Genomic DNA, 25,145 nt, shown 5'->3' on the forward strand with positions numbered 1-25,145 from the left:
AGAATGTTTTCATGGTTTCAGGTGTCGTGGGACAACAAGGAAGTAGACCTGATTCCAGATGGCAGTTCCATAGCTGTGAACAACAAAAACAAGTATCTTAATGCAGATTGGTTTATTTAATTCTAACTGGTGGGGCTTTCACAGCCAGGCCTCAGAGACAGAGCAACTGTCCAGCTCTTTACAATAGTGTCCTTTTAAGTACTGCAGTTCTCAGTACCTACATGCCAATGATAATGAGGCAAATCCTCCTAGCTGGGAGAGCAGGGATAAGGTGGAAGGTACAGGAAAAGATTAACACTTACAAACACCCCTGTATAGAGACCTGAGCTAGCCTCTGTCCATCTCACCATCCTCTGTGTGGAAGGCTGGGAGTGACCATGTGTCTCCTTTTTCAGTCCCAGACTCCTCTCCCTATTGAGGTTATGTGAGCCCCTGACTTGTCACCTGATGAGCTGATTTAAAACAACTCCTCTTTTGGCACGTGTCTGTGAGAGACTCACCAACATTTCCCCCAATGTGTGTGTGCAATTGCATGATACCGGGACTCTCTCCCTAGAAACGAGCAGTCTAAAGGCACTTGTTGCAACTTTACCCACTTCAGGGTCCCGATGAGGACACAATCCCTAATGAAGTTTTTGCCATTTTGTTACAAACTCGGGGCCAGATGCTGTGAATACTTAGTACTGAGTGTAGCTCTTACTGTCATGAGTAGTCACTGGGACTATCATGATTTCAGTGGGATAGTTCGCAGTAGTAAGCAATAAATGTTTGGAGGGTCAGATTCTAAAGTAATTCCTACCCCTGGGATACAAAACATAAGAACGGCCATACTGGATCAGACCAAAGATCCAGCTTATCCAGTATCCTGTCTTCTGACAGTGGCCAATGGCAGGTGCCCCAGAGAGAATGAACAGAACAAGTGATCATCAGGTGATCCATCTCCTGTCGTCCAGTCCCAGGATCTGGCAGGTGATCCATCTCCGGTCGTCGAGTCCCAGGATCTGGCAGTCAGAGGCTTAGGGATACCTGGAGGCTGGGGTTGCATCCCTGGTCATACTGGCTAATAGCCATTGAAGGAGCTATCCTGCATGAACTCACCTAGTTCTTTTTAGAACCTCAGTAGAAACTTTTCTATTATAACCACCTTTTGAAACTATTATCTGAGCCATTAAATGAATATTTCCCTCTTCCTTAGTGTCAAAGGAATGTTAGTCAGTTTAATTCTAATAATAAGGAGAAAAATACTTTTAAAAAAAATTACAGGAAAAATTGTGTGTCAAACTGTATCTGAATAAAAGCTATTCTTATTACTATTGTATTTCTGTGAGGTGAGGAGCAAGGTGACCAGGCAAATATATTTACTGTCCTATGTGTATGAAGAGAACAATATTGTGTGTGAGCTAAACAACATCTCTCTTTGCTTCTGTGAAGGAAGGACTTTGTCAACAAGTATGTGGATTACGTCTTCAACAAATCTGTGGAGGTGGTTTATGAGGAGTTCAAGAGGGGATTTTACAAAGTCCTGGACAGAGAGATACTTAGATTCTTCCAGCCTCAAGAACTGATGGAGGTGGCAATTGGAAATGCTAATTATGACTGGAACAAATTTGAACAGGTGTGAAGGGAACAGGGGAAAGAATCTTCTCCAATATTATTCTGATTTATCCACTGAGTTTCACATCTTTAGAGTAAACATTTTTCCTTTGTTCTATTTTGAAGAATGCAGTCTACTGGGGAATGTACACTCCATCACACCCCACCATCAAAATGTTCTGGAAGGTTTTCCATGAGCTCACAGTGGCAAAGAAGAAGGGCTTTCTCTGTGAGTATCATGTCCACCAACAGATGAGTTTATTTCTCCCAAAATCTTTCAAAATAGAGTAGTTACCATGAGCCACTCTTCCTTGGAGCAGAATTGACTCCTCTGGGGTTCTACAAAGTCTGTCCCAAGGTGTACAGTGCCCAAAGATTCTGTGCAGTAAAAATGACTTCTGACGAAATACTCCCATTGACTTCAGCAGCCTTTGGATCAGGTTATGTGTGTGTTTAGCACCACTGATGTCAATGAGACTATACATATGTGCAACGTTTGTAGGATCAAGGCCTTAGACTGTAAGCATCTCAACTGCAGGGACTTTGTTTATCTGTTTGGCCTTAAAGCACTATTCATGCCTATGGGGCTGTATAAATAATTTGAATATCATTCTGAAACTGTACCATTCTGAAAAGCATTATTGGAGATAAGTTTATATGAAATGTGCTGTAGTAAATATTCCTTCAATGCCTATCACTTTATAAAAGATAACTTGAAATACATACTTCTAACTCTTCTTCCAGCTGAAATCTAATTCTGTTCTGCTCTGTAGTGTTTCTCACAGGAAGTGACCGGATCCCTGTAATGGGAATGGACTGTATAAAGATAAAGTTCAATCCACACGTGTCTATGTCTGAAGATCACATCCCTGAAGCACAGACCTGCTTTCATATCCTGATCCTCCCACAGTATTCTACAATAGAAAGACTCCGGGAGAAGCTTCTTCTAGCGATCGATAACAATCGGGGGTTTGGCAAAAATTGAGTCACAAATATGCACAACATGCATCAGAAACAGAAATGCTCCCTAGTCTCTTTATTCTGGATTTCTTTCTCACCAAAATTCCCATTGGCATCAGGCCCGATACAGGAGAAAAACTTTGGAATAATTTACACATCACTTACAAAAACAAACCAACCCATTTTTGTTTTGTTTTAAATCTTCAGCTTCAGTTCCCAAACACCCTTGTTCAGGAGTGTCAGAATTATTTAGGGTCTCACTTACGTGAAGAAACTGATTAAACCCAAATAATATCTATGTAAGTGTAATAGTTTGACTGAGCCTCACCAAAGCTGAGAAATGAAGAGCCTAACCTAAAATAGGGTTTATAACCAAAACTATGGCACACTCTAACACTAGTCCAAAACTGCAGTGCTATAGGATGAGAATTTAACTGCCCTGTATTAAAAGCATCTAACCACCAAACTATATTAAATTACTGTTATATCACTTAAATCTCAAATTAAAAAAACACTCTAACCATTCAGAGTATACATTTTTGTATTAGAAACTCCATAAAATATTGTCTTGAAGTTTATGGGAAGAATAGAGACTAGTCGTATATGTTACGATCAAGTATTCTTAACTCTGCATTGTATTAAAAGACAACTTAAAAGAAAAATATAAAATATCAGTGTCCAAGGAATTATTTTCTCAGTTTTCAACCTAATACAAAATTATAGCCCGTTTACTGCACGCAGCAGATCAAACAGTGAGTTCCAGTTTATAACCTTAACTTTCGTTGTTTGTCAGATTTCACAGCTTCATGACAACTCTGCCAGTTATTGAAGCAATTTTGACCTCCTCTTTTTTTGGTAGCGTCTTAAGGAGGTAAAATTCTCTGGCCTCATTTTGATGTTAGCAACTTGCAAACACTATTCAATACAATGTAGTAAGAGTGAAATTGCATGTGAATAATTCTGACCTATTTGGTAGTTGGGTGAGCAGGGTGAAAAGAATGTTAATGAAGAAAATACATTTGATGGGATAAAGTCCTATAATATTTTTGCATAGAATGGTGTTTGTACTGTATTTAGATAAAGACAATGTAAACTTTTAGGTCCACATTATATCACTGATGTTTAAATAGAACTCCCCATTGAAATCAATGAGATCTACTTAGAAAGAAATTGCATTACATGGCCTTTTTCTTAGTATTTAGCAGCACAGAATTCTGATTTCCTTGATCTGACGGCTAGTTGCATGTAGTTTGCTAATGAAAGTCATGTCAAATAAAATTGTAACCCGCTTTTATTTCCTTCATTCTTCACATTGTCTTTATTAGTAAAGAAGTCAATCATCTGGTCCTGTTGATATTACTCTAGCGAAAAAAGGGATTGAATGACCTGACACTATTTTATGTATGATGGACATCTCGGGAAAATAAAGGGATTAGGAATGGAAAAGAATATACAGAAGAGTGGAAGTAGTCACACTTCCTGCTTGGTCCCAGACTCAGCAAGATATTTAAGCACCTGCCTGACTTTAATCACATGAGTACCCCCCCGTTTATTTCCGCTCACATAGTCACTTAGAAATGATGCAGGAGGCTTAGTAAAAAATGTGCAGTTTGACTAGATCTTGAACTTCTAGAAATAATGGACAAAATCCTATTGCGGATACACAAATGGCAGTGTTCTATGTTGTATAATTAAGTGAAATAGATACATTTTCACTTTATGAAAAGGCACAACATCACCTCTTCTACGTCTGTTAACTGCTCCCTACCCTGAGGGCTAAAAACTGTTTAAAAGAAAAAGCAGGAAAACTCAATATTCACATATTGTTCATTGACCTCATTCCTACAAGTGGATGAACTGTTTTTGATCAGACTTTCCAAAAAAGTTTCACCTGAGGTAGGCACAAAGCATGGAAAATTTCAGCCCTAAAGGTTAAAGTTTATCTTCTGAAAACTGGAAGTTATATGATTATAGTGTTAAGCAAACCTTAACTACAGGCATTACTACTTGTGTTGCTTGTACTCTTAAAGAAGTTTAATAGTCAACACAACATTCTCTTTGTTTGCAGAAGGGTGGCATTTTCTGATGGGTGAGAGACAACTGTTAAAAATTGCTCTTCACTCGACTGAGGCTGAGAATCAGTGGGAGAATGCATCCTTCATAAACTGCAACTCCAGGACTGACAGGTGGAGGTGGGAAGAAATGCAAATTCAGATGGATGAGAGAAACCTCTCAGAGTTATATCACGTACACACACGTGCACATGCATACACACACACGCACACACTTCTTCCCCTCAAACCTTGTTCTCTGGCCTGGTCTTGTTTCTGAACAGTGATAGAGAAACAACTCAAAAACAGCATCCGTTTGTGTGTTCTGCTCTGGCCCAGAGGCTGTATTTTCTAAGTCAAGTCTCTGCCATCCTTCAGAAGTTGGCTCGGGGTAGAGAACAGGTGTGTCAGTGGAGTAAGTTTTCATCCATGAGAATGTTCATCTTGGGGGGGTTCACTTGACCTGTAGAGAAGATGGCTGCCCGACTCCAGGTTTCCTAAATCCCCGCATGCTAATCCTTGTCAATTAAGGGCTCATGGATACCTACACAATAACTTTCTGTCAGAAATGTACTAATTAAACAAGGGGGACCATTTTTGTTGTGTTTTTATGGATCCTGCTGGGAAAAATAGAAACACCAAATAACCCAAGCCTGTCTCTAAAGAAAGAAGGCTGAGGAAATGAAGCAGCCTCTTTCACACAACTCGGCAGCTCTGAAGAACTTTCAAACTATCATATTTGATCTTTTATCTCAAGATATACATGAGCTCTCTAAAGATCCAGGAGAAGTCAAAGCTTGTTTCACCTATTTAGATAATGAACTATGAAAAACTGCCATAGAACTGGAGGAAGTTAGAACAGAGAATGCTTCCTTAAGGCACAGACTAACCAGTCTTGAGGAGAAACAAGAAGATCTTGAAAACCAATCATGCAGGAATAATTTGTGGTTACTGGGCATCTCTGAAGGGCTGGAGGGAAAAACATGATTAGCTTTCTCCAGACCATGCTCTCTGAGTTAGTGGAGATTGAAAGTGCCCATCAAGTGGTAGGGGCCAGAAGGAGAGAGAACAATAATAACTCTTTAAATTGCTAAGATTTAATGACTAAGTTGATGTCTGCTGCTAGGCAAAAAGGGACTAGAGTATAAGGATTTTAAATTTTCTTTGTGTCCAGACGTCTCTGCAAATTTAACTAAGACAGCAGCATTTAATGGCATCAAATGAGCTCTTAGGGGGTCAGATATTAAATACAGCCTCAGATAGACTGTGATCTTCATAATGAAGTTGACAGACTCTGTGAAATACTTCAATATCCCATTGGATGCTTGGCAAATACAACGGGAATCAAGCCTAGATCTCGCTACCAGCGTGATCTTGGCACATGTAGGTATTTTGGTAAATACAGGTATATTTCTGGGGGATTCTTAATTTGTATTGTGTATGGGGGAAGGGAGGGTCGGTGCAGGCATACACTGCCTAGAATCTGGACATGCCCATATCGGAAATCTGGACTGTTACAGGGATGGAGGGTAGTATGGGATGTTTTTGTTTTGTTTTTATGGAGAGGTACTTGGAGGCTGTCAATCTATTGGGCATCAACTAGCAGCTGAACAATCACTGATTTTTCACGAGCTCTTTTTAAAGTTTTGTTCCTGGAATGCACAGTGGTATAATGAACTCCCCAGGAGAAGCAAAACTTTGAGACACTTTTCTTCAGGAGACCCGTTTAAGGAATAAAGATGCAGACAAAATTAAAAAACTGAGTGGGAACATGAATATCACTCCTTTTTCAACTCCAGATGAAAGAAAGTAGTGGTATTAATCCACAAGAACCTCATTTTTCAACGTATTCTGTCATGAGTGGCTCCAGAAGGCAGATACATAATAATTGAAGGCATTTTCAATGCTAAAAGATTAATTTGGGGGAGTGTATGTAATCCTAGGGGTGAGAATGCACCCTTTATTGCAGAAAAAACAGACATTATTTCCAACAGAACTGATGTCCCAGTGGTACCAGGAGCAGATTGGAATGATGTCTTGGTTGATATTGTAGACAAATCTCTAAACAAAAATCTCAGGCCTTTGCAAACTATCCATTACCCCTGCTGAAAGACAGTGGACAAATGGATGTTTGGAGATTGAAGCATCCTACAAAGCATAAATACACATTTCTCTATGGTTCATGCCTCCTATTCCAGATTAGATTTTTTCTATGATCCCTCAGGTGCTATCTTGTAAAGGTGTAAATCAGTAATATTATCATCTCTGATCACCCGCCAATTTTCTGTTCACATAGCTCTTGGCTAAGATCCTCAAGATGGAAGTTAAACACACATCTGCTTCGAGACCCTACATTTCTTTCGATGATTAAACCTCCATTACCAACTGGTTAAAAGCAAATACAAATACTGACTCCTCTACTACAACTTTATGGGATGTACCGGGGTAAAAGAAATATGGGAGGAGCTAAACATCTCCAGTTCCTCTGCCAGGTGCGATAATATCTGGCACGATATATGAGAGCATCCCGTTCTCTGTTCTTGCCCCCCAAACCCCGCCCGCACCCAGGCACCCCAAACCCCTCCTCCCCAGGGTGCTCCGAAAGGGCTGCGTTGTCTGACACAGCGCCGGTCACTGAGTCGTGGCCGCCCCAGATTTGTTGTCTCTGCTGGAGACCGTGAATTGCATCCGCTCAGTCACCCGGCTAAAGAAACTCTGCCTCAAGGGTTTCCTGCAAGGCAATGGAGGTGGCTCGACATTTTTCTCTTTTCATTGCCTGCACCTTGCTGCCTTTGTCGGGGACGTGCAAGCTTAAGCTCCCCTCCTCCCTGCGCGAGGGAGCGGGCTTGGGGAGGGAGCCGACTTTCGATTTCCTGCAGAGGCCACACCTCCCCTGAGTCTCTCCCTCTCACCGCAGGCAGAGGGGCGGAGCCATTCGTGGGGATTTAAACCTGTAGCCTCTGCCCTTCTCCCCACTCACGATCGCGCTCACGGTGGCATCGGTCATGCAGGGAACTTTTATGGGCTAAACAATCCGCAGGCTGCCTGGTTCTGTTTTCCTTTGGCAACTCTTTAAAGAGTAAAAACCCTTGCCTCTCTCCAGTTACTGCCGCAAGCAAAAGCTGAGAGACAGGCGTATCCTTTCCAACGTGGATCCCAGTGGACTTTGTGTTTATCAGCTGTTTTTTGGCTACATCCGGAGCTGTTTGCACAGTACAGCGTGTCTTGGCTGGCTTTCTCTGGAGTGCTGAATACAGCTGGAGAATAAGAGCATATCTAACAAAATGCCAAGGGACAGCCAGACAGGCAGGCAACAAACCAGCAGCCAAATGAGTTTATTGTCACCACCTCCTCAACCAGCAGGAGCAGCATCCTCATCGTTGTTGTTGGTCCCAAAATCAAACTGCCACCCCAACTTCTTCAAGAAGCACCCGCAAGAAATCAGCCAGATAAACTGCAAAGAGAGCTCCCTGGCTGTCGTGGAGAGAAATGGGAGCATTCTCATTTTTGACAAAGAGGGTGAACACAGAAAACCGGGTGAGTATTTGTTTTTCAAACCCAAGGACCAGGTTTTGATCTGGTGTAAACTGCCATAGCTCCAGAGATGTCAGGGAGCTGCGCTGCTTTCCAGCAGCTTAGAATCTGGACCAATATAAGACATTTTCTTTTTTGTTGTCCTGTACCCAGATCTAACCCCTTTAGAGTTAAATGTGTGATAGAAATGGAAGGTGCCCCTGCTGTGATTCTGTAATACATTGATTTTACAGTGCATTAATATGTTTATATTCTTTCTCTTTACATTAAACTTATCACAGGAGACCAAGGTAATTTAGGACTTAGGTTGATTTTTCACAGGAAACTCCAAGTGGTTTGTGATTTGCCTACTCTTGCTGTTCAGAAGTCCAATTCCCAGGTCCCTGCTGCCACTCTTATTTCTTCTCTTCTCTTCTCACTAGAGCAGTTTCCTTTCTCTGTGGTGCCAAGTACCAGTTTCGGTTTCCATTCCAGAGGCTGTGCAGAACATTACTCAGGGGCCTGTCAGGCTGCCTGCAGCTGCCAGGCAATATTGGGTGAAGTGCAGGAGGCCGAAAAATGGGAATTTTGTTGTTATTATAGATACTTGACTCTCCTTGACTTTTCAGTGATCTGAGTGCCTTGGGCATGTAAATGTAAGCCCTAATCACTGGTTTCATGTTGATTTACTTTAAGATAAATTTGAATGAGAGGACCATAACTTATGGCGTAGTAACGTCTATGTGATAAGGCAAATGAAAGCACAGATTAGCAAAATGGTGTAAAGACCTGATGCGCACTTACTGGTATCTGAGATTCTGTTATATACTGTGAATGTTAAAGCTTCTGCACTAAAGCCCAATTTTAGATAAAAACTATTGACTTGGTTATGGTCCCGGCGTAATCATATTCCCCTTTTCACCCCTCTGAGCAGATTTCTTTGGAAGGAAAAGAACAAACAAACACAGACTCCTGTGTGCAGGAGTCCAAGTCTAATAAGAATGAAGTTCAAGGGATTTAGTGGGACACTTCTACTTTGGTAATGGAATAGAGTCTGTGAGAAGGGGACCTATAGGGTAGAAAAATCTAATTTAAAGGGACGGTGGCTAATTTTTGCCTCCCTTTTTGATACTGTTAAAGAAGAAGAAGAAGAGTTACAAAATCTAAGCTGACCAGAAATGCTTTGATGATTTCTTTTGCTGTTGCACTAATACAGGTTTTAATTTATGGATGTAACCCTTTCCCTGCAGGACAGTGAACCCCAGCAGGCATGAGATCCAGACAGACAAAATACAACAGTGAAACTGACTAGTTTGTTTTCCATTGTCTAGACCCAGGGATGTGCAATAAAGACAAACAGCCAGAAAAAATAGTGGCAAGCAACTTAGAGTGGTTTAAAACTCTCCTTCATTTGTAATAATCCGCTGGGCTGACTTTCAGAAGAACTGAGCACTCACAGCTATTGCTGAAGGAGATCTGGGTGCTCAGCACCTCTGAAAATCAGATCATAATTTATTATTAGTCAAGCCACATTCCACTGCATTTGGGAGACTGGAAGCAAAGTGGTCCTGCGTGGGTTCCATAAGCCACAGAACTGAGCTCTGCAGGTGTTTCTTTCTCTATGGGAAGTTGTGGAGGCTCGGACGGTGGGTGTACAAACTGTATGGATGCACTAGAACACACCACCACGTGGATGGGGGAGGAGTCAGGTTCGACCATTCCTGAAACCTGTGGCCCACACCAGAGCTGTAACTAGCTATTCTTGCGCCCGAGGCAAGAATATAAAACTGCGTCCACGTCGGCGGCATTACGAAGTGTGGGGCCCAATTCGAAGGACCCTCGCCGCCAAAATGCCGCTGAAGATGGCGGCAGCGATTGGCCTGCCGGGGAGTTTTCTGTGCCCCTCAGCTTTGCGCGCCCGAGGCAAGTGCCTCACTCGCCTCGCCCTTGTTACGGCAACGCTACTATATCCAGGTCATCTGGGTGCTCTGCAGGCCACCTAGGAGAGAATTGTGTGCCTGAGAAAGGCCACATACCAGTACATGCATATGTGCAAAGCTTTGGGCTGAGGAGCAGAAACTCATTCTGTGATGCGTTAACAGAGAGTGAAGTTGCTGAGTAGCTTTTAATATGTTCAATGTCTCAAAATGATTGTGGGTTTCTGTCTTGATTTACTCTGCAGAATACGTGACTTTAGGACAGAACATGAGGGGGCATTCCTTGGACTGTGGAGCAGCATATATGCTCATTCTCACCTCAGAAGGAAAACTTTTTGAGCGGAGCATTTCAGCCACAGCTGATAAGTCAAAGATAAGGTGGGAAATGTCTCAGTGGATGATGATGATGGTGGTTAGAGAGCGAGACCAAGCTGTAGCTCACGAAAGCTGATGCTCAAATAAATTTGTTAGTCTCTAAGGTGCCACAAGTACTCCTTTTCTTTTTGCGAATACAGACTAACAGGGCTGCTACTCTGAAACAAGTTCAGAGAGTGACCAAAAAAGGGGGGAAGTTGGTCCAGAGCTGTGGGTCAAATAATGAACTTAAGCGGAGAAAGATCTGGGCTGAAGTGGCCCAAAATAAGGGTAAATGATTGATTGAGAGGAGAGGGGACAGCTTAGCATCAAAGTCAGGGCAGGAAATGTGGGGCCAAGTGTAACTGACAGCCAGCTAGAGAGAGCAGGGAGAGAGATAAGAAGGATGAAATGGTCGTCAGAGGAGGAAAGATGAGGGAGGTCCTGAAATAATAACAGGGCAAGAGAAGGAACGCATCCATCACTGTTGCCCCAGCCACTGGGAAGGGAAGTAGGGAATGGTTGTAGTAGGCCAATGGTGCACAGTGGCAGAGACTGAAATGGGGGGTATTTTGGAGAGATGTTTCCCCTTTGCCTAGGGAAGAAAGAGTTGTTTGTTTGTTTTTTTCAATAAAAGAAAAGATGGGTCTAAAAGGTAAGTTAGGGAGTAGCTTTGTTTATACAGAAAGCATGGTCAATGCCCTGAAAGACCAACTGCTGGAACAAGGCTTGTCGTGCATTGAGCGTGTCTGAGGATAGCAGTACTTACAAGCAGCATGTGAGTGCCTGCCTGTTTCTCCTAACGATGACAGAAAAATGCATCCTACAGCAATGGACTGAGAGGGTGCTCCCGTTGTAAAGGAGGGGAATGGAGCAGAGTCAGGTTTGGAGCCTACTTTGTTTTTTTAACTCAGCAAGAAATAGACAATTGAGGATTGTTAATAGCACCGGACTAAATGGACTATCTGAGCACCAGATTCCCTTAGCATCAAGCAGTACCTTATTCCATGAGCCCCGCTGGTCTCAGTGGGACTACTTGTGGAGTAGAGGTACTTCTCAATGTGGTGAGGGTGGGGCCCAAAGTGACCATGGAGCATCTGACTGAACTGTATAAATTGGCTCACCCACTGACCTACAGGAAGCGCATAAGTACGCTGCCATCACCTTTGTGATGTTGTGTTCTGTAACCTTGCCCCAGTCAGACTTTAAACAATATGTAAATATAAGGCCTGATCCTACTCTAGTTTACGCTGGTCTCAATCAAGATCAGCTCAGCTGAACCCAATGGAACTACACCTGGGCAGAAGGTTAGAATCAAGACTATACAACATTTAAGTGTGCTGAAGGTGGTAGAACAGGATAAAAATAGATTCTCAGGCAGGCTCTTCTTGGATTAAGATTCGAATAATTTATGTTAGATTCACAGCACTTCATGTGTTTTTTTTTTTCCAGACTGCTGAAAGAATTAAGAGACAAATACATTGTCCAAATCGCATGTGGGGACCATCATTCCATGGCACTGTCTAAAGGTATTCTCCTTGTTTAGAGTTTTCTCTAAATTATTAAATCGGAGTATTGCAACCCTCTCCTCAAGAGCTAAAATTTTAAGTATCACAATTAGTTAATGGCATTATTATGAAAAGGTAAATACTGGATAGGAAACTCTTTTCACAAGGGCCGGAAAGGAAGAGTGGTCCAGTGGTTATGGGACCCTGTAAATACCTAGGACAGATATAACTCTCACTATATTTACATGAATTTGTTAACCTGTATATCTCAAATCGTGCTCTTCTCTGAATGCGCATACTCGTTTTCTCCAAATGACAGAATGTGTTAATTTAACATTAGATAAAAGAGAATGGGGCTATTGTCATACCGCTTCCTATCAGATTTCTTTCTGTCACTTGTTCCTGGAAATAAAAAAAAAAGCTCCTACTCTGAGCCATAATTCATTCTTCATATTAAAATTGTGTGAATCATTTATTTATTTCTATAAATGTCAAAATTATTCATTCAGGTTTTTCACTTTTTAAAATACTGAATGTATAGAAGTGCCACTTTTCCATTAAAATTGTTTAAGAAAGCTACTCATTATGTCTTTGATGAAGCTATTCCAGAGCAGGGATTACAGGATTGGATCCTTAGTAGATAGCAGAGGGCAGCTACATCAAGTAGACTAAGCATAGGGCTAGGAGTAAGGAGATCCTTGGTTTATTCCTGACTCTGCCAGTGAGTCACTGTGTGCCCTTGGACAAGTTACTGAACTTTACTCTCTCTCTTTCCACATATATAAAATGGGGGCGATAAAATGCTTTGAGATCTATGGATGAAAGGTCTATGAATTGCGGATTGGCAGGGAGGGTTACGACCCATCACAACTTTAGGGCACTCTCTTGATTTTCACAAATCAGAACCAGATCCAGCGAGTCCTGAACTGATTTATTGTCCCCATTTTGGCAACACTGCTTTTTTACAGCCTGACACCTTTATCAGCATGTGATGACATCATTTGATAATGTGATGATGTAATATAATCATGCACTGATAAAACACTATGGAGCAAAGGTAGAGAAGGCTGGGTTTGGGACCACCTCCTCCAGCTGCTCCCAAGGCTAACCTCGCTATGGGCCTCTGAAAGCCAGTGCTGAGGCATCCAGGATCTCTGCCATTACTGAGTCTTAACTGGGTCTCAAATCATATATAAAGAAGTTAGGCTCAATCTTTGGGTCCCTGGTGTGAAAGTATGAGGGCCCATTAGGTGGAAACCTGTATGTTTGAAACTGTCATGTGTTTTTTTTTCTCTTTCTTGTGTTAAGGTGGTGAGCTTTTTACCTGGGGACAGAACTCGCACGGTCAGCTTGGAGTGGGGAACCAGATTGACTTTACCCACAAACCACAACTGGTGCAGGAACTCAGAGGCATCCCACTGGCTCAGATTGCTGCAGGAGGAACTCACAGCCTTGCCCTGTCGCTCTCTGGAGCCGTTTACTCATGGGGGAAGAACGATTTTGGACAGCTGGGACTTGGAGACACAGAAAGTAAGGAAAGACACAGAGCAGCATAAAAATTAGGTGGGGAGGATATTTTCCTAACAGAGGAGCTTGACACAGACACAGAAACTATTAAGGATGTCAACGACCATCAGAGCAATGATATCTGACAATGTCTCTGGGAACAGCAAATGCAGATAGATTGGTGTTCCACTTGCTAGTTTGCCCTGATCAGCTACTGCCCATGGAAAAACCAGTTGGAACAAGGGAGTCTGGTGTTTTACTTCCAGAGGACTAATCAATCATTTACACTCCCTCCCAGATAGCATGGGCTCATAAAATGCTCAGGCCTCTGAGTTCTCTCCCTGATCACATTATGCTCTGCCGGTAGTTTGCAGCAAGGAAGTACATGTTCTTATACTTACCTCCCTCCTTCAATTTTCTGTTCCATAGATTTTATATGTACAAGGTGAGGGAAAATTAGATATCCAGATGTGGAAATGTTGGTCGATTTTTAAACTTAGGATCATAAATTCATAGCTAAATATATATGGCCTGATTTCCAGAGGTACTGAACACCCACAAATCCCACAAAAGTCAATGGGAACTGCAGGTGCTCAGCATCTTTGAAAATCAGGCTACTTATCTAGGTGCATAAATATGGATTTAAGAGCCTAATTTAAGGCCCTCAGGTTTGAATATTGGCTCAAGTTTTATTCCTAGCTCTAACTACATAAATATGTAAAACAACCAAATAAACAAACTTGCCAGGGTATTATGAAGCATTATGCATTGTAACGGAAGGTGAATAAGCCTTGTAAGCAAGTTCTATATACAGGGGAAAGGCTTTTTTTTAAGAAGTCATTCCAAGGATGGCTATAAGTATTTTTCTAGACCTGTATTTGCTTTAGACTTACCAAAGTTGTCAATCGACACTGTGTTTTTTCTTTTCAGACAAATATTACCCTTCATACATTAGAGCCCTAGAACATAAGAAGACTGTGTATATCTCATGTGGTGGAGAGCACACTGCCGTTCTCTCACAGGTTTGATTGAATTTGAATTCATTCACTTCACAGAGCGCAAGGGAAGTTTAGTCCAACAAAGATGATACACTAACTGCTAGAGTGTTGATTCCCTGTATGGGCAATATTTACATTTATGGGAATGTGAAGCTGGCCCCTGGCACTTGCTAACTTGAGTTTTTTGTAGGACCATAGTCTGCTTAAATTCCTGCAGAACATTAAATGAGTTGTTGTTCTCATTCAGCCATGGGTTATCAAAGAACCGAAGGGACATTCCAGTAGTGTCTGGCAGAAGCTGAAACTTTGAACCCAAGTACATGGGGACTGGATGTCTCAAGGCAATGTTAACAACACGCAGTTAAACTGTCAATGAAGACCAAACGTTATTACTTTTTGATGGTTTTTATAGTGTCCTCACTGACTGAGAACAACAACAACAACTTATTTACTAGGTTTACTCACATGAATAAAGCCCTTAAGCAATAGGACTATTCTCAGGAGTAAAGTTACTCACATGTATAGGTAATGCAGGATCAGGCCTTACATTAGCATTATTCCATTTGTATTTGCATCACCCATTCCCTGATCTATGGTCTATAGCATGTTCTTACATGTATGTAGTATAGTTGGTCCCAGGATATTAGAGAGACAAGGTGGGTGAGGTAACATCTTCTGTTGGACCAACTGCTCAAAAGCTTGTCTCTTTTGCCAGCAGAAGCTGGTCCAACAGAAGATATTACCTCACCCACCTTGTCTCTCTAATGTCTTATATGGATAATCAACAGGACTATCCATGTGAGTGAAGTTGTGTAAGCATTCGCGGGATCTGGCCCATAGTTGGCAATTACCATTTTTTAATAGTGTGTGCTATTTTGAGATTACATGACCCTCATGAGTGTTTGTTCTTCTCCAAGGATGGGCTGGTGTGTACCTTTGGAGCTGGAGATTATGGGCAGCTTGGTCACAGCTCCACCCAGAATGAGTTGATACCTCGTATTGTGGCTGAGCTCTTTGGAGCAAGGGTGTCTCAGATAGCATGCGGAAGGTAGGAAATGGCAATGTCTTTGAAGCTTTATAACGACAAAGAGATAACTTTGCGGAGCTTTTGGGAAGCACTGGAGGATGTTAGGAAAAGAAATCTCTAAATTACTTTTTTCAGATCCCCTTATTTTAGCAGCTCACAGCTGATAGAATATTGACCAGACACACATTTTATTTATTAACTTTTCCACACACAGACCCTGCCCTGCATTGAGCTTCATGAGGACAAAGTCCCGCTCCAATGGAGTGAGCAGATTTAAAAATTGTACTGTACCCATAATCCCTGGCTGCTCTCACCAGGTGATGAAGAATATATACATGTGTCAAACAGAAAAAGACCATCAAGTTACCTAACAGGGACGAAATCTACCAAAATTTCCAGTCAATCCCTGTACAACATGGGAAAATGGTGGTTCCTTACAATATAACTGTGAATGATGGAAACTATGAAATTATATTGAAATTAAACTATGAAATATATTATATTATATTAATATATTATATAATTAATATATTATATTAACAGCCTGATACAATGTCCATTGATATCAACAGAAAATCTCCTGTTGACTCCTGTTGGCTTTGGATCAGATCTAGAACCACGGAAAATATTTATGCTTGCCAAATGGAAAAATATCAACGCAGAACACTTTATTGTTTGTAATTCTCACTGGTTCAAAATTAGAAAATAAAGAGCTATCTGGAATCAGTGGAACAGTGCTCCTTTAACTAAAGATGCATACATTGTTCTTTCAGTTCTGCATGCTTATTGTAAGGAGCGCCCTACAAATTTGACTGGAGGTCTTCTGTAGCATGGTTCTTAGTAACTTTAATGGGAAGCACCCCCATGTCCTGCTCTGAAAATGTGCCTATCTGTATTATCCTAACTAGCTCAACGGCACTCTTATGTGGTCCATTTTCCTTTTCTGAACAGGTGGCACACGCTTGTCTATGTCCCCTCCTTGGGAAAAGTCTATTCATTTGGTTGTGGAGCAGAAGGACAGCTGGGCAATGGTGACACATCTAATCAGTTGATACCACTGCCTGTCGAATTACCTTCAGATTGGGTGAATGGTGGAAAACTCAACCCAGGTAATTTGCACAGTAGATCTTTTTGAGCTGTACTTTGTTATTTTAGATCCAAACTAGGTAGGAGTTTGTTTTTTAAAATGAAAAACACATTTTGTTTAACGAGGGGTGTGACAAGAGCGTGGGTGAAGAGGGCTGGGAACAAGAAGATTTGTCCCTAAACATTGGACAGCCTGAAGGCAATTGAGACAATTGACCTTACAAACACTTGAGAAGAACTAAGTAGATATCTGTGTGGGGAACCTCCTGCCAGGACAAAGTCACTAACTGCTATCTTCGCCTTCAAATTGGGCAAACTCATGAGAATCACACTCACTTCCAAAGGCAAAACTTACCATCTTTCTCCCTAGCCTGAATAAATGAGTGGTTTCCCTGATGACTAATGTACTAGAAGACTCTGAGGTGGTTTCCCTGATGACTAATGTACTAGAAGACTCTGAGGTGGTTTCCCTGATGACTAATGTACTAGAAGACTCTGAGGGAAAACATTCCTGCAGGGTTTCTTAGCCTGAAGCAACAGTTGCCCTGGTATCTTCTTTACCTCTCAGCCTGCACCCTAAATAAGCTGTCACAGGGTAACTGTCCCCTCTAAAGGGAGATGGGGGCCAGACACACCTGTGCCACCATAATTAATTAGCTGCTTCCCACCCTGAGGGGGCAGGACTAAGGAGAGGTCAAGTGATAGATTTGTGAACACCTGGTCCTTTTAAAGGGGCTGTGTGAGATCAGTCTGAGTTGGAACCACAGGGAGTTGGCTCCTGAGGAAGGCCCTGAACTGAGGTTTGGGGGGAAATGGTACTCCAGGGGAGCAAGCCTAGGGGCCGAGTGCTCTATCCCAGAGGCAGCTATATTCTCCAAAGTTAGCCCAGAAAGGGGCTGGGAATGGGGCCGGGAGGGCGTTGCTGAAGGGCAGCCCTGAAGGGCAGAAGCCCTTTTGCTTGTTTGGGAGTTTTTAGTTTGAACTTTTGCTACCCGGGAACAAGTTAAGTTTGTTTGTCACTTGGCCAGATGGTTAAGTCACATCTCCATCACAGCCAGGTGTCTGGAAAGCCACAGAGACAACCTTTGGGAAGGAAACTGTGGCAGGGAGTGCTGGCTACACCACAGGGAGCCAGCAGGGGGTGTTACTGAGCAGCCATGGAATAGATGTTAAGGGTCAACTGTGGATTTTGGTATCTCTGTACCTTTCTCCTCTTCAGGCAATGTACTGCAGGCTACTCTTACTGCTGTGCTGTTCAATCTATTTAATTGTCTCAGTTGCCTCTTCTCTGATCCAGTGCAATTGTAGAAAGAACATCATGCCTTAAAGGGTTGCTTAATAGCTACTTACTTCATTGTACCTACTGCTGGTCAGCTAGATGGGCTGTGCATTCTCATTTGTTGGATTTTTTAAAAAATTAAGTCATTTTAAATTACTTCACACCTTATTCTGAAACTCATATTTAAACCTCTTCAATTAGTCTTGTCCATGAGGCATTGACTGAGTCTAGTAACGTTAGAGATGTGGAAACCAAGCTAGTGAAGAGCCATCGACTCTGGTGCCAAACTCAATTTTAATGAATAGGACAGCATGGTCTTCTCAACAGCAGACCCTGGCCATAACTAGGCAGTTCTGAAGAGGACTATAACAATAGTTTTTCAGGGTTGTCCTCCATGCTCCTGGGTTTGTAGCTGCTCAGAGCATCTGGGATGTATCCAGATCTCTCTCCTATATTGGTTAAACATGCAGTGAGATTGAGGGCAGATCAAAATTAGCTTCTTCCTTTTTTATATTCCCTTATGAAAAAAGTACCATATTACAAAGTTACAGTTGGAAACCATTATATCACACTTTTCTAACAACAAAGTAAGTACGAGTAACAAAGGAAAATATGGAAAATAACGAGGAACACTAGCTAGATAGCACCACAAAAACTGTACAGTAATCAACTACCGAAACAGATTCCCTCTTTATGGGCTTATTATAACCTTAAGGTGACTCAGGTTAACCTGCAGTGGACAGCCTTTACCCTTCTCAGAAATGGGGTTCCTCTGGGTTTTGTATTTAGGAGACTGTGACTTTCCTTGGGTCTCTTTAGGTTTGATAACCACTAGAATCCCACTCATCTGTGGAAGGAGCTCTGTCTCCGTTTTGCAGATCCAGAACCAAGACCTTCCATGAACTAGAAACAAACACAGCTCCCTTCAGCGGGGGCTTCTCCACAGCAGGCTTCTTCCTGCCCACCAGAAGATGCAGGAACTTGCATGCTGCTTTTAGATTGGCCAGCCACCGTCTTCCAGTGTCCCCATGCTGCTTGCTGATCCCATCATAGATATACATTTACTGCTTCATCATGATAAATAAATGTTATATAGAATCACTTCTGGGGCTGGGAGCTTTTGATGAGTTTTTAAGGTTTGTTTTTATATGCCTTGTCCATGCACTGAACTTTCAAAAGATAAGGGATTGTTCTTTGGCTCATCCTTTTCTTCTTTATCCCTTCACAGGAAACAGTACCTCCAAAAAGGTGATTAAAATTATTGCAGGAGGAAACCAAAGCATTGTGCTTTGCTTGAAGAAAAAGGTATGTGAAGTATCTGACATGTTTTTAACAATGTAGTTCCTGGCCAAGGCTTCTGCTTTGCTGCTGTTGAGCCACATATGAATTTGGATTTGCCATCTAGCCCCATAATAGGTTTTTCTTCCAAAATCACAGCACTCTCCACACCTCCCTCCATCCCTTCACTGAGACCAAATTGTGTTAGAAAAGCAAATCTCTCTTTCTCTCTCATGACATCATTTCTGTATTTTATGCTTGTGGTATTGTCTACTGCAGGGGTGGGAAAACATTTTGGCCCGAGGGCCACATCTGGGTGGGGAAATTGCTTGCAGGGCCATGAGTGTAGGGCTGGAGCAGGGCGTTGGGGTGCAGGGTGTGGGAGAGGGTGTGGTGTTCAGGAAGGGGCTCAGGGAAAGGGGTTGGGGTGCAGGAGGGGTGCAGAGTGCAGGAGGGCGCTGGGGTATAGGCAGGGGGCTGGGATGCAGGGAGTTGGGGTGCAGGAGGGGTTTGGGCTCTGGCCCGGCACCTCTTACCTGGAGTGGCTCCGGGATGGAAGCAGCATGCACCGGGGCCAGGGCAGGCTCCCTGCCTGCCCTGGCCCCAGCCCCAGCCCCGCACCACTCCAGGAAGCGGCCAGCGCTATGTCCCTGCGGCCCCTGCAGGAGGGGGAGCATAGAACTGTGCACGCTACCCTTGCCTATGGGTGCCTCCCCCGAAGCTCCCATTGGCCGCAGTTCCCCATGCCTGGCCAATGGGAGCTTCGGGGGAGGTACCCACAGGCAAGAGCAGCGCGCGAAGCTCTCTGCCCCCACTCCCGCAGGGGCCGCAGGGACGTGGTGCTGGCCACTTCCCGGAGTGGAGCAGTGGCCGTGCTGCAGGCCGGATCCAAAGCCCTGAGGGGCCGGATCTGGCCCACGGGCCGTAGTTTGCCCACCCCTGGTCTACTGATTGGAAGCCCATTTTTTCACTCCCAGTTTGGCCCACAGAAGGCTGTGATCCTCGCAAACCAGAGTCTCATCTACTGGGCTTCTAACCTCATTAACATTCTTGCCCCTTTTATACAGAATCCATATGTTACTTTGAACGGAACTGCCATAGTGGAAGACAAAGAGGTGGATAAATGGATTTCTAATTCAGATCCTAAACAGTGGGAAAATATAAAGAAGTAAGTCAGATCCCTGGTGGGTTTTTCCATTAATACTGTAAACTCTAAACCTTCAAAACACTGTATTTTCTTGGTACAGTTCTTCCCTTTCAAAAAATCTTGCAGGGAGTGCAATTAAAAGGAGTATGACAGAGATGCAGAATTGGATATTTGCTTGTTTGCTGTTTTGAGACTCAGTCCAGCGTGCTTTACTTCATCTTTGCTCAGGCAAAACTCACATTAATGAAGTAAGGGCCCTCGTGTTTGGCCCTTGGTCACTATTTTCTTGCGAAGAGATGGAAGTGGACATTTCACAAGTACAGAGGTTGAGACACACCGGCCAGCTTTAGGAGTGTGTCCTCCTCTTATTGCAAATATATCATTGCCACTAGTGTTATTGGGAGTTAAGAGCGCACATCCAGGGGGAGACTGAACCCCAAAGAGTGGTGGCCTCAAAACAAAAGAGCCCGATGAAAGTCCATTGAGCAGCATGGCTGGAATTTTCAGAAGGACTCAGCATTCACAATTGGTGTCCAATTTTCAGAAATGCTCAGCTCTCTTTTAGGCACAGAAAGAAGTGGGCCGATTTTCATAACTTGGTACATTGGAATGCTGAACACTTCTGAAAATCTCGCCTTTTTGAGGTGCCTGAAAGGGAGCTGACTTTCTTTCGGGAAATCTGGCCCCAATTACACATGCTGAGTACTTCAAAAACTGGCTCTTTTGAAAATCTATCCCCACATGGCTAATTTGGAGCTCAGTGATTTTCCAAGTATTTTCAATCTAAGGCAGTGGTTCTCAACTGTGGTCCACCACTTGTTCAGGGAAAGCTCCTGGCGCGCCAGGCCGGTTTGTTTACCTGCCGCTTCTGCAGGTTTGGCCGATCACGGCTCCCACTGGCCAATGGGGGCTTCGGGAAGGGTGGCCAGCACGTCCCTCAGCCCACACCACTTTCTGCAGCCCCCATTGGCCCGGAGTGGCGAACCGCAGCCAGTGGGAGCCGCGATTGGCCGAACCTGAGGACGCAGCAGGTAAACAAACCAGCCCGGCACGCCAGGGGCTTTCCCTGAGCAAGCGGTGGACCAGAGTTGAGAACCAGTCATCTAAGGAAAGTGGCATTTAGAACAACTGGCCTCTTTAAATCACAAACCAATTTGTGCACATCTTTGCTGTTTGTTCAGACTGAATAGCTCTTGCTGCTTTTTTTGTTGGAATGATTAATTCTGGGTTGTTTTTTGTTGTTCTTTTAAATTAACAGGAATATTCATCTGATCTTTTCATCTGTGGCTTGTGTCAATGGAAGTTTCTTGGACAAAAGGTAGAGTGCACTAATTTGAAAACAAAATAGTACATCCACTGTGTCTAAATTTGTCAGAAATTAGCTACATTACAAAGAACGTAGAGATTGATAGGATGATCTGGATTTGTAAAATACAAGTCTATAGAATATTTTTCAAGAAAAGGCTAAAATTCTCCTCTGATCCACATAATAGATCTTGACCAAGATTTTAAAAAATGAGTGCCTAAAATTAAGCTTCTAAATTCACATTTTGGCACTTAAATAAGTGGTCTGATTTTCAAAGGTGCTGAGCAAACCCAGGTGCCATTGAGGTCAGTGGGAACTAGGGGTGCTCAGCACTCTTTCAAAATCTAATCACTTTGTTGCCTATTATGGACACTTGAGCCAAGACTTAGGCATCCAAGTTTGAAAATTTGTCTCCTGGTCTCCAAAACTCTGCTATCCTTTCATGCTCCCATCTCCCACTAAATGGGTATTTTACATATGTAAAGAGGGCAGAGGATCTGAGCAGAGGTTTATCACATGGATATGAGCAAAGCACTTTACCCAAAATGAAGATCGGACAGGTTTGTCACATATTAACATTTACTGTTGTTAATGAACTTACATTTATACAGCATCTTGTACCCAGAAGGATTCCAAATCATTTCACAAATGTTACTTTACCCAGCGCTGAAATGCAACCACTTCTAGGGTAGAATATGGCAAACAGCTGATTAACAACACACAGCCACGCTATGTGAAAGTTTAGAACAGGAAGTACGGAATAGCATTCAACTGATGCTGCAGTGAGAATTTCTTGGTAGGCAGAATATAATTATATTAATTGGAATTAGGGTTTAGCATTTCTCAGAATGTACATTCCCTTCATACCCAGGGATTGTTAAAATGCGTCAAAGTTTAGCCAGAAATACACAGCAGAGGAGCAGATCTTTCACATCCCTGATTTTTCTTCCCTTCCAGTAGAGACAAACATTTCAGAACCTCCAAAGAAATCTCAGGCGTAGATATGTCAGCAGTGCTTCTTTTTTATGAGAAGATGAACAAGAAACCAAAAGGCTTGCAGGAGGTAAGAAGTGGTATAGAAATGATACTTGTTACACTGATACTCAGTAGCTTTGGATCATCACATTTTTTTCCACAAAGGATGCTGACAAAATGTAGGTCTGGGTTTTTCAAGTGCTTTATAGACCCTAACATAAACAGGAAAAAAACAAATCTACTACCTCTCAGAGCTGCTTCCAGTGGAGCAAAGAGTTTTGTTTGCTGCTATTTCTTTGTATTAAATTAGGAGTTGCCAAGATATTATGGCAATGAAGGCCATATAATAACTGAGGTTGACCTAATGTTTTCATGGTATTTTTGTTTTGTGTTTTGTTTTAAGCTTGTTTTCCTAATTCAAACTCTCCCTGCTAGAGCAACAGAAACAGAAAGGGAAACTGACAAAGTGAAATTGATCAATATCTGCAAAATGGTGGTGCAGAAGGTGTGCATTGTGCTAGGCACTGTACAAACACAGGGTGCAAGATGGTGCTTGTCTCAAAGAGCTTACAGTCTCTAAATTGGCAGGCATCTGGACAAGGGTGGAAGAATTATTATTATCCTAATTTTAGAGATAGGGAATATGAGGCACTGACAGATTAAGTGATTTGCCTAAAGTCGCACAGGAAATCTGTGGCAGAGTCATGAATTGAACCCAGATCTCCTGAGTCCCACTTCAGCATATGAAAGAAGATGGTCCGTGAACATGGGAATTCTATATTGGTCTTGCTGCTATAAGTAATAAATTATTATGGCAAAACTCAGCTGCATTTTTTAATTTCTCTTGTCCCCTCTCTCCCTCAATCCACCAGGTGATCTCTGCAGTTGAGAAATTGCTGTCATCACTGTCTTCCTCTCCCAGCTCACCTGAAGCTCTCAGGATCTACCTGATCATTCCTGTCCTTTTACGGGGACAGGATAACGTGTCTAACCGTCTTCTTGATCGGCTAGCAGAAGCCATCCTGAGTCTCCAACAAAAAGACCTGAAAGTTCTTGGTAAGGTCTGATAGCAGTACAGCTGGATCACCTGAGTTCTTCAGCACGTTCTGGGGAGGGAGGAGGGAAATACTCCCATTGACTTCAGTGGGGCCAGGATTTCACCCCAGATATTTTCTACAATGGAAAAGGGTTTTGACAAGCTGGTTATGTAGAAAGACATGCTAAGGGATAACTTGTCTGAAGCAGTCTACAGATAAAAGCATTATATGAGTTTGAGATTTACTAGTTTAGTTTAATACCAGTGCTTTATTCGGTTCATTTAAAAACAAAACGAACTGCTGTTTGTCCAAAGGACAGATCTTACTAAGAACTATTTGTATGTTGTCTAAGGTAGAGATGTCAACAGTTGTTTTCTTTACAGAATCCCTGTGGTCAAATCTAGAAATATCTTTTTTCAAGGACCTAGTGAGCACGTATCAAAGGGTTTCCAGAATCAATCTACTTAATTTCATCATGCAAGTCAGAAACTCTGAAGAAGTTACCTGTGAACCGCACTTGAATAGGACTTTGAAAATGCTGCAGATTCTTTACCAGGTAGAAAAGCAGTTGACTCTGGTGGGTTAGAAAATACACATACGATTAGAATATTTTTTCATGTATTTATTCCTTGAATTTATGAATACATGGCTTTTATACCTGAGGTACAATTGCTGATTACAGAGCAGGATGCACTTTGTCCCATCAGTGCTAAGAGAATGGAACTGTAATGTCAGATCATTGTTGCTTTGCCCCATTACCAGGCCCTATTGGTCCACTACACAAGAATAACCTGCAAAGGGGTCTGCAATCAGTGAGTCTGAACTCTATTTCCCTCTTATTCTTCCATTAGGGGACTGCCCCATGTCTTGTGGGCCCCACCCCAGGGGCAGGTTGAAATGTGAGTGTGATGTTTGCTGGTTGCACTCTAATGCTGCAGAAGTTTTTTCACACTGATCAGCTGCTCTGAGGTCATAATAAGTTGAATCCTCTGGAGAGCTAGGGGTTCTCTCCCCTTTTATTACTGTCCTGGACGTGCAGCATCACAATTCCACCCCCTCTTCCTGTTTCATTCACCACTTTCTTAACTCTCTCTCAACAAGCCCGTGCACCAGTTCTGGACACATGACTTTCTGACCACCCCCACTGGATTTGCCCCGCCATTGGCTTAGGATTTGGGGGCAGATGGGAAGTTGGAGGGAACTGGAGTAAACTTACACACGGAATATTGGGCCTTAAATCATGGGGACCCTAAGCTATTGTCTTTGCTGGAAGCCCTGGATTTGTTTGAATTAGCTCTGCTTATTTTTATTTACTGACCTGATTAGAATCTGTTTCTTTTCTGATTCCTCCCCCGTCTCCCCATATTTGCCACTTCTAAGTAAAAGGCCTTTCTTTGTCGCTCTCATCCCCGTTTGGTAGAATTTTCTCCCTTGGGTAATCTACACTGCAAGTTCATTATGTCATTCTAAGATAGGGCATAATACAAAGGGCCTGATTCTCATTTACACTAAGGCTCCTTCTCCCCATTCTCATAGTAAAGAAGGGCCTTAAATGAGTGTAAATGCAATATGTGCTCACTGTCAGAGTTG

General features: G+C 42.7%; 2 protein-coding genes across 2 annotated transcripts in view; both read left to right on the forward strand.

The window, feature by feature from the left end:
• Positions 1 to 3,775, forward strand: part of LOC144263922 (putative E3 ubiquitin-protein ligase HERC6) — a 34,279-nt gene extending 30,504 nt beyond the window's left edge. The window contains exons 20-23 of the mRNA XM_077815026.1: positions 22 to 92; positions 1,432 to 1,615; positions 1,720 to 1,822; positions 2,367 to 3,775. Of these exons, the coding sequence (XP_077671152.1) occupies positions 22 to 92; positions 1,432 to 1,615; positions 1,720 to 1,822; positions 2,367 to 2,578 (570 nt within the window). The 3' untranslated portion in view covers positions 2,579 to 3,775. The remainder of the gene's footprint in view (positions 1 to 21; positions 93 to 1,431; positions 1,616 to 1,719; positions 1,823 to 2,366) is intronic.
• Positions 3,776 to 7,606: 3,831 nt separating this feature from the next.
• The window catches only part of LOC144263917 (E3 ISG15--protein ligase HERC5-like), a 42,682-nt gene continuing 25,143 nt past the window's right edge, over positions 7,607 to 25,145 (forward strand). Inside the window, exons 1-13 of the mRNA XM_077815023.1 lie at positions 7,607 to 8,141; positions 10,300 to 10,432; positions 11,861 to 11,937; positions 13,225 to 13,446; positions 14,353 to 14,444; positions 15,338 to 15,468; positions 16,399 to 16,556; positions 19,041 to 19,117; positions 20,158 to 20,258; positions 21,496 to 21,555; positions 22,501 to 22,606; positions 23,391 to 23,574; positions 23,939 to 24,111. Coding sequence (XP_077671149.1) covers positions 7,889 to 8,141; positions 10,300 to 10,432; positions 11,861 to 11,937; positions 13,225 to 13,446; positions 14,353 to 14,444; positions 15,338 to 15,468; positions 16,399 to 16,556; positions 19,041 to 19,117; positions 20,158 to 20,258; positions 21,496 to 21,555; positions 22,501 to 22,606; positions 23,391 to 23,574; positions 23,939 to 24,111 — 1,767 coding nt within the window. The 5' untranslated portion in view covers positions 7,607 to 7,888. The remainder of the gene's footprint in view (positions 8,142 to 10,299; positions 10,433 to 11,860; positions 11,938 to 13,224; positions 13,447 to 14,352; positions 14,445 to 15,337; positions 15,469 to 16,398; positions 16,557 to 19,040; positions 19,118 to 20,157; positions 20,259 to 21,495; positions 21,556 to 22,500; positions 22,607 to 23,390; positions 23,575 to 23,938; positions 24,112 to 25,145) is intronic.

Source organism: Eretmochelys imbricata, chromosome 4 (genome assembly GCF_965152235.1).
Source record: "Eretmochelys imbricata isolate rEreImb1 chromosome 4, rEreImb1.hap1, whole genome shotgun sequence".
NCBI classification, from domain to species: domain Eukaryota; kingdom Metazoa; phylum Chordata; order Testudines; family Cheloniidae; genus Eretmochelys; species Eretmochelys imbricata.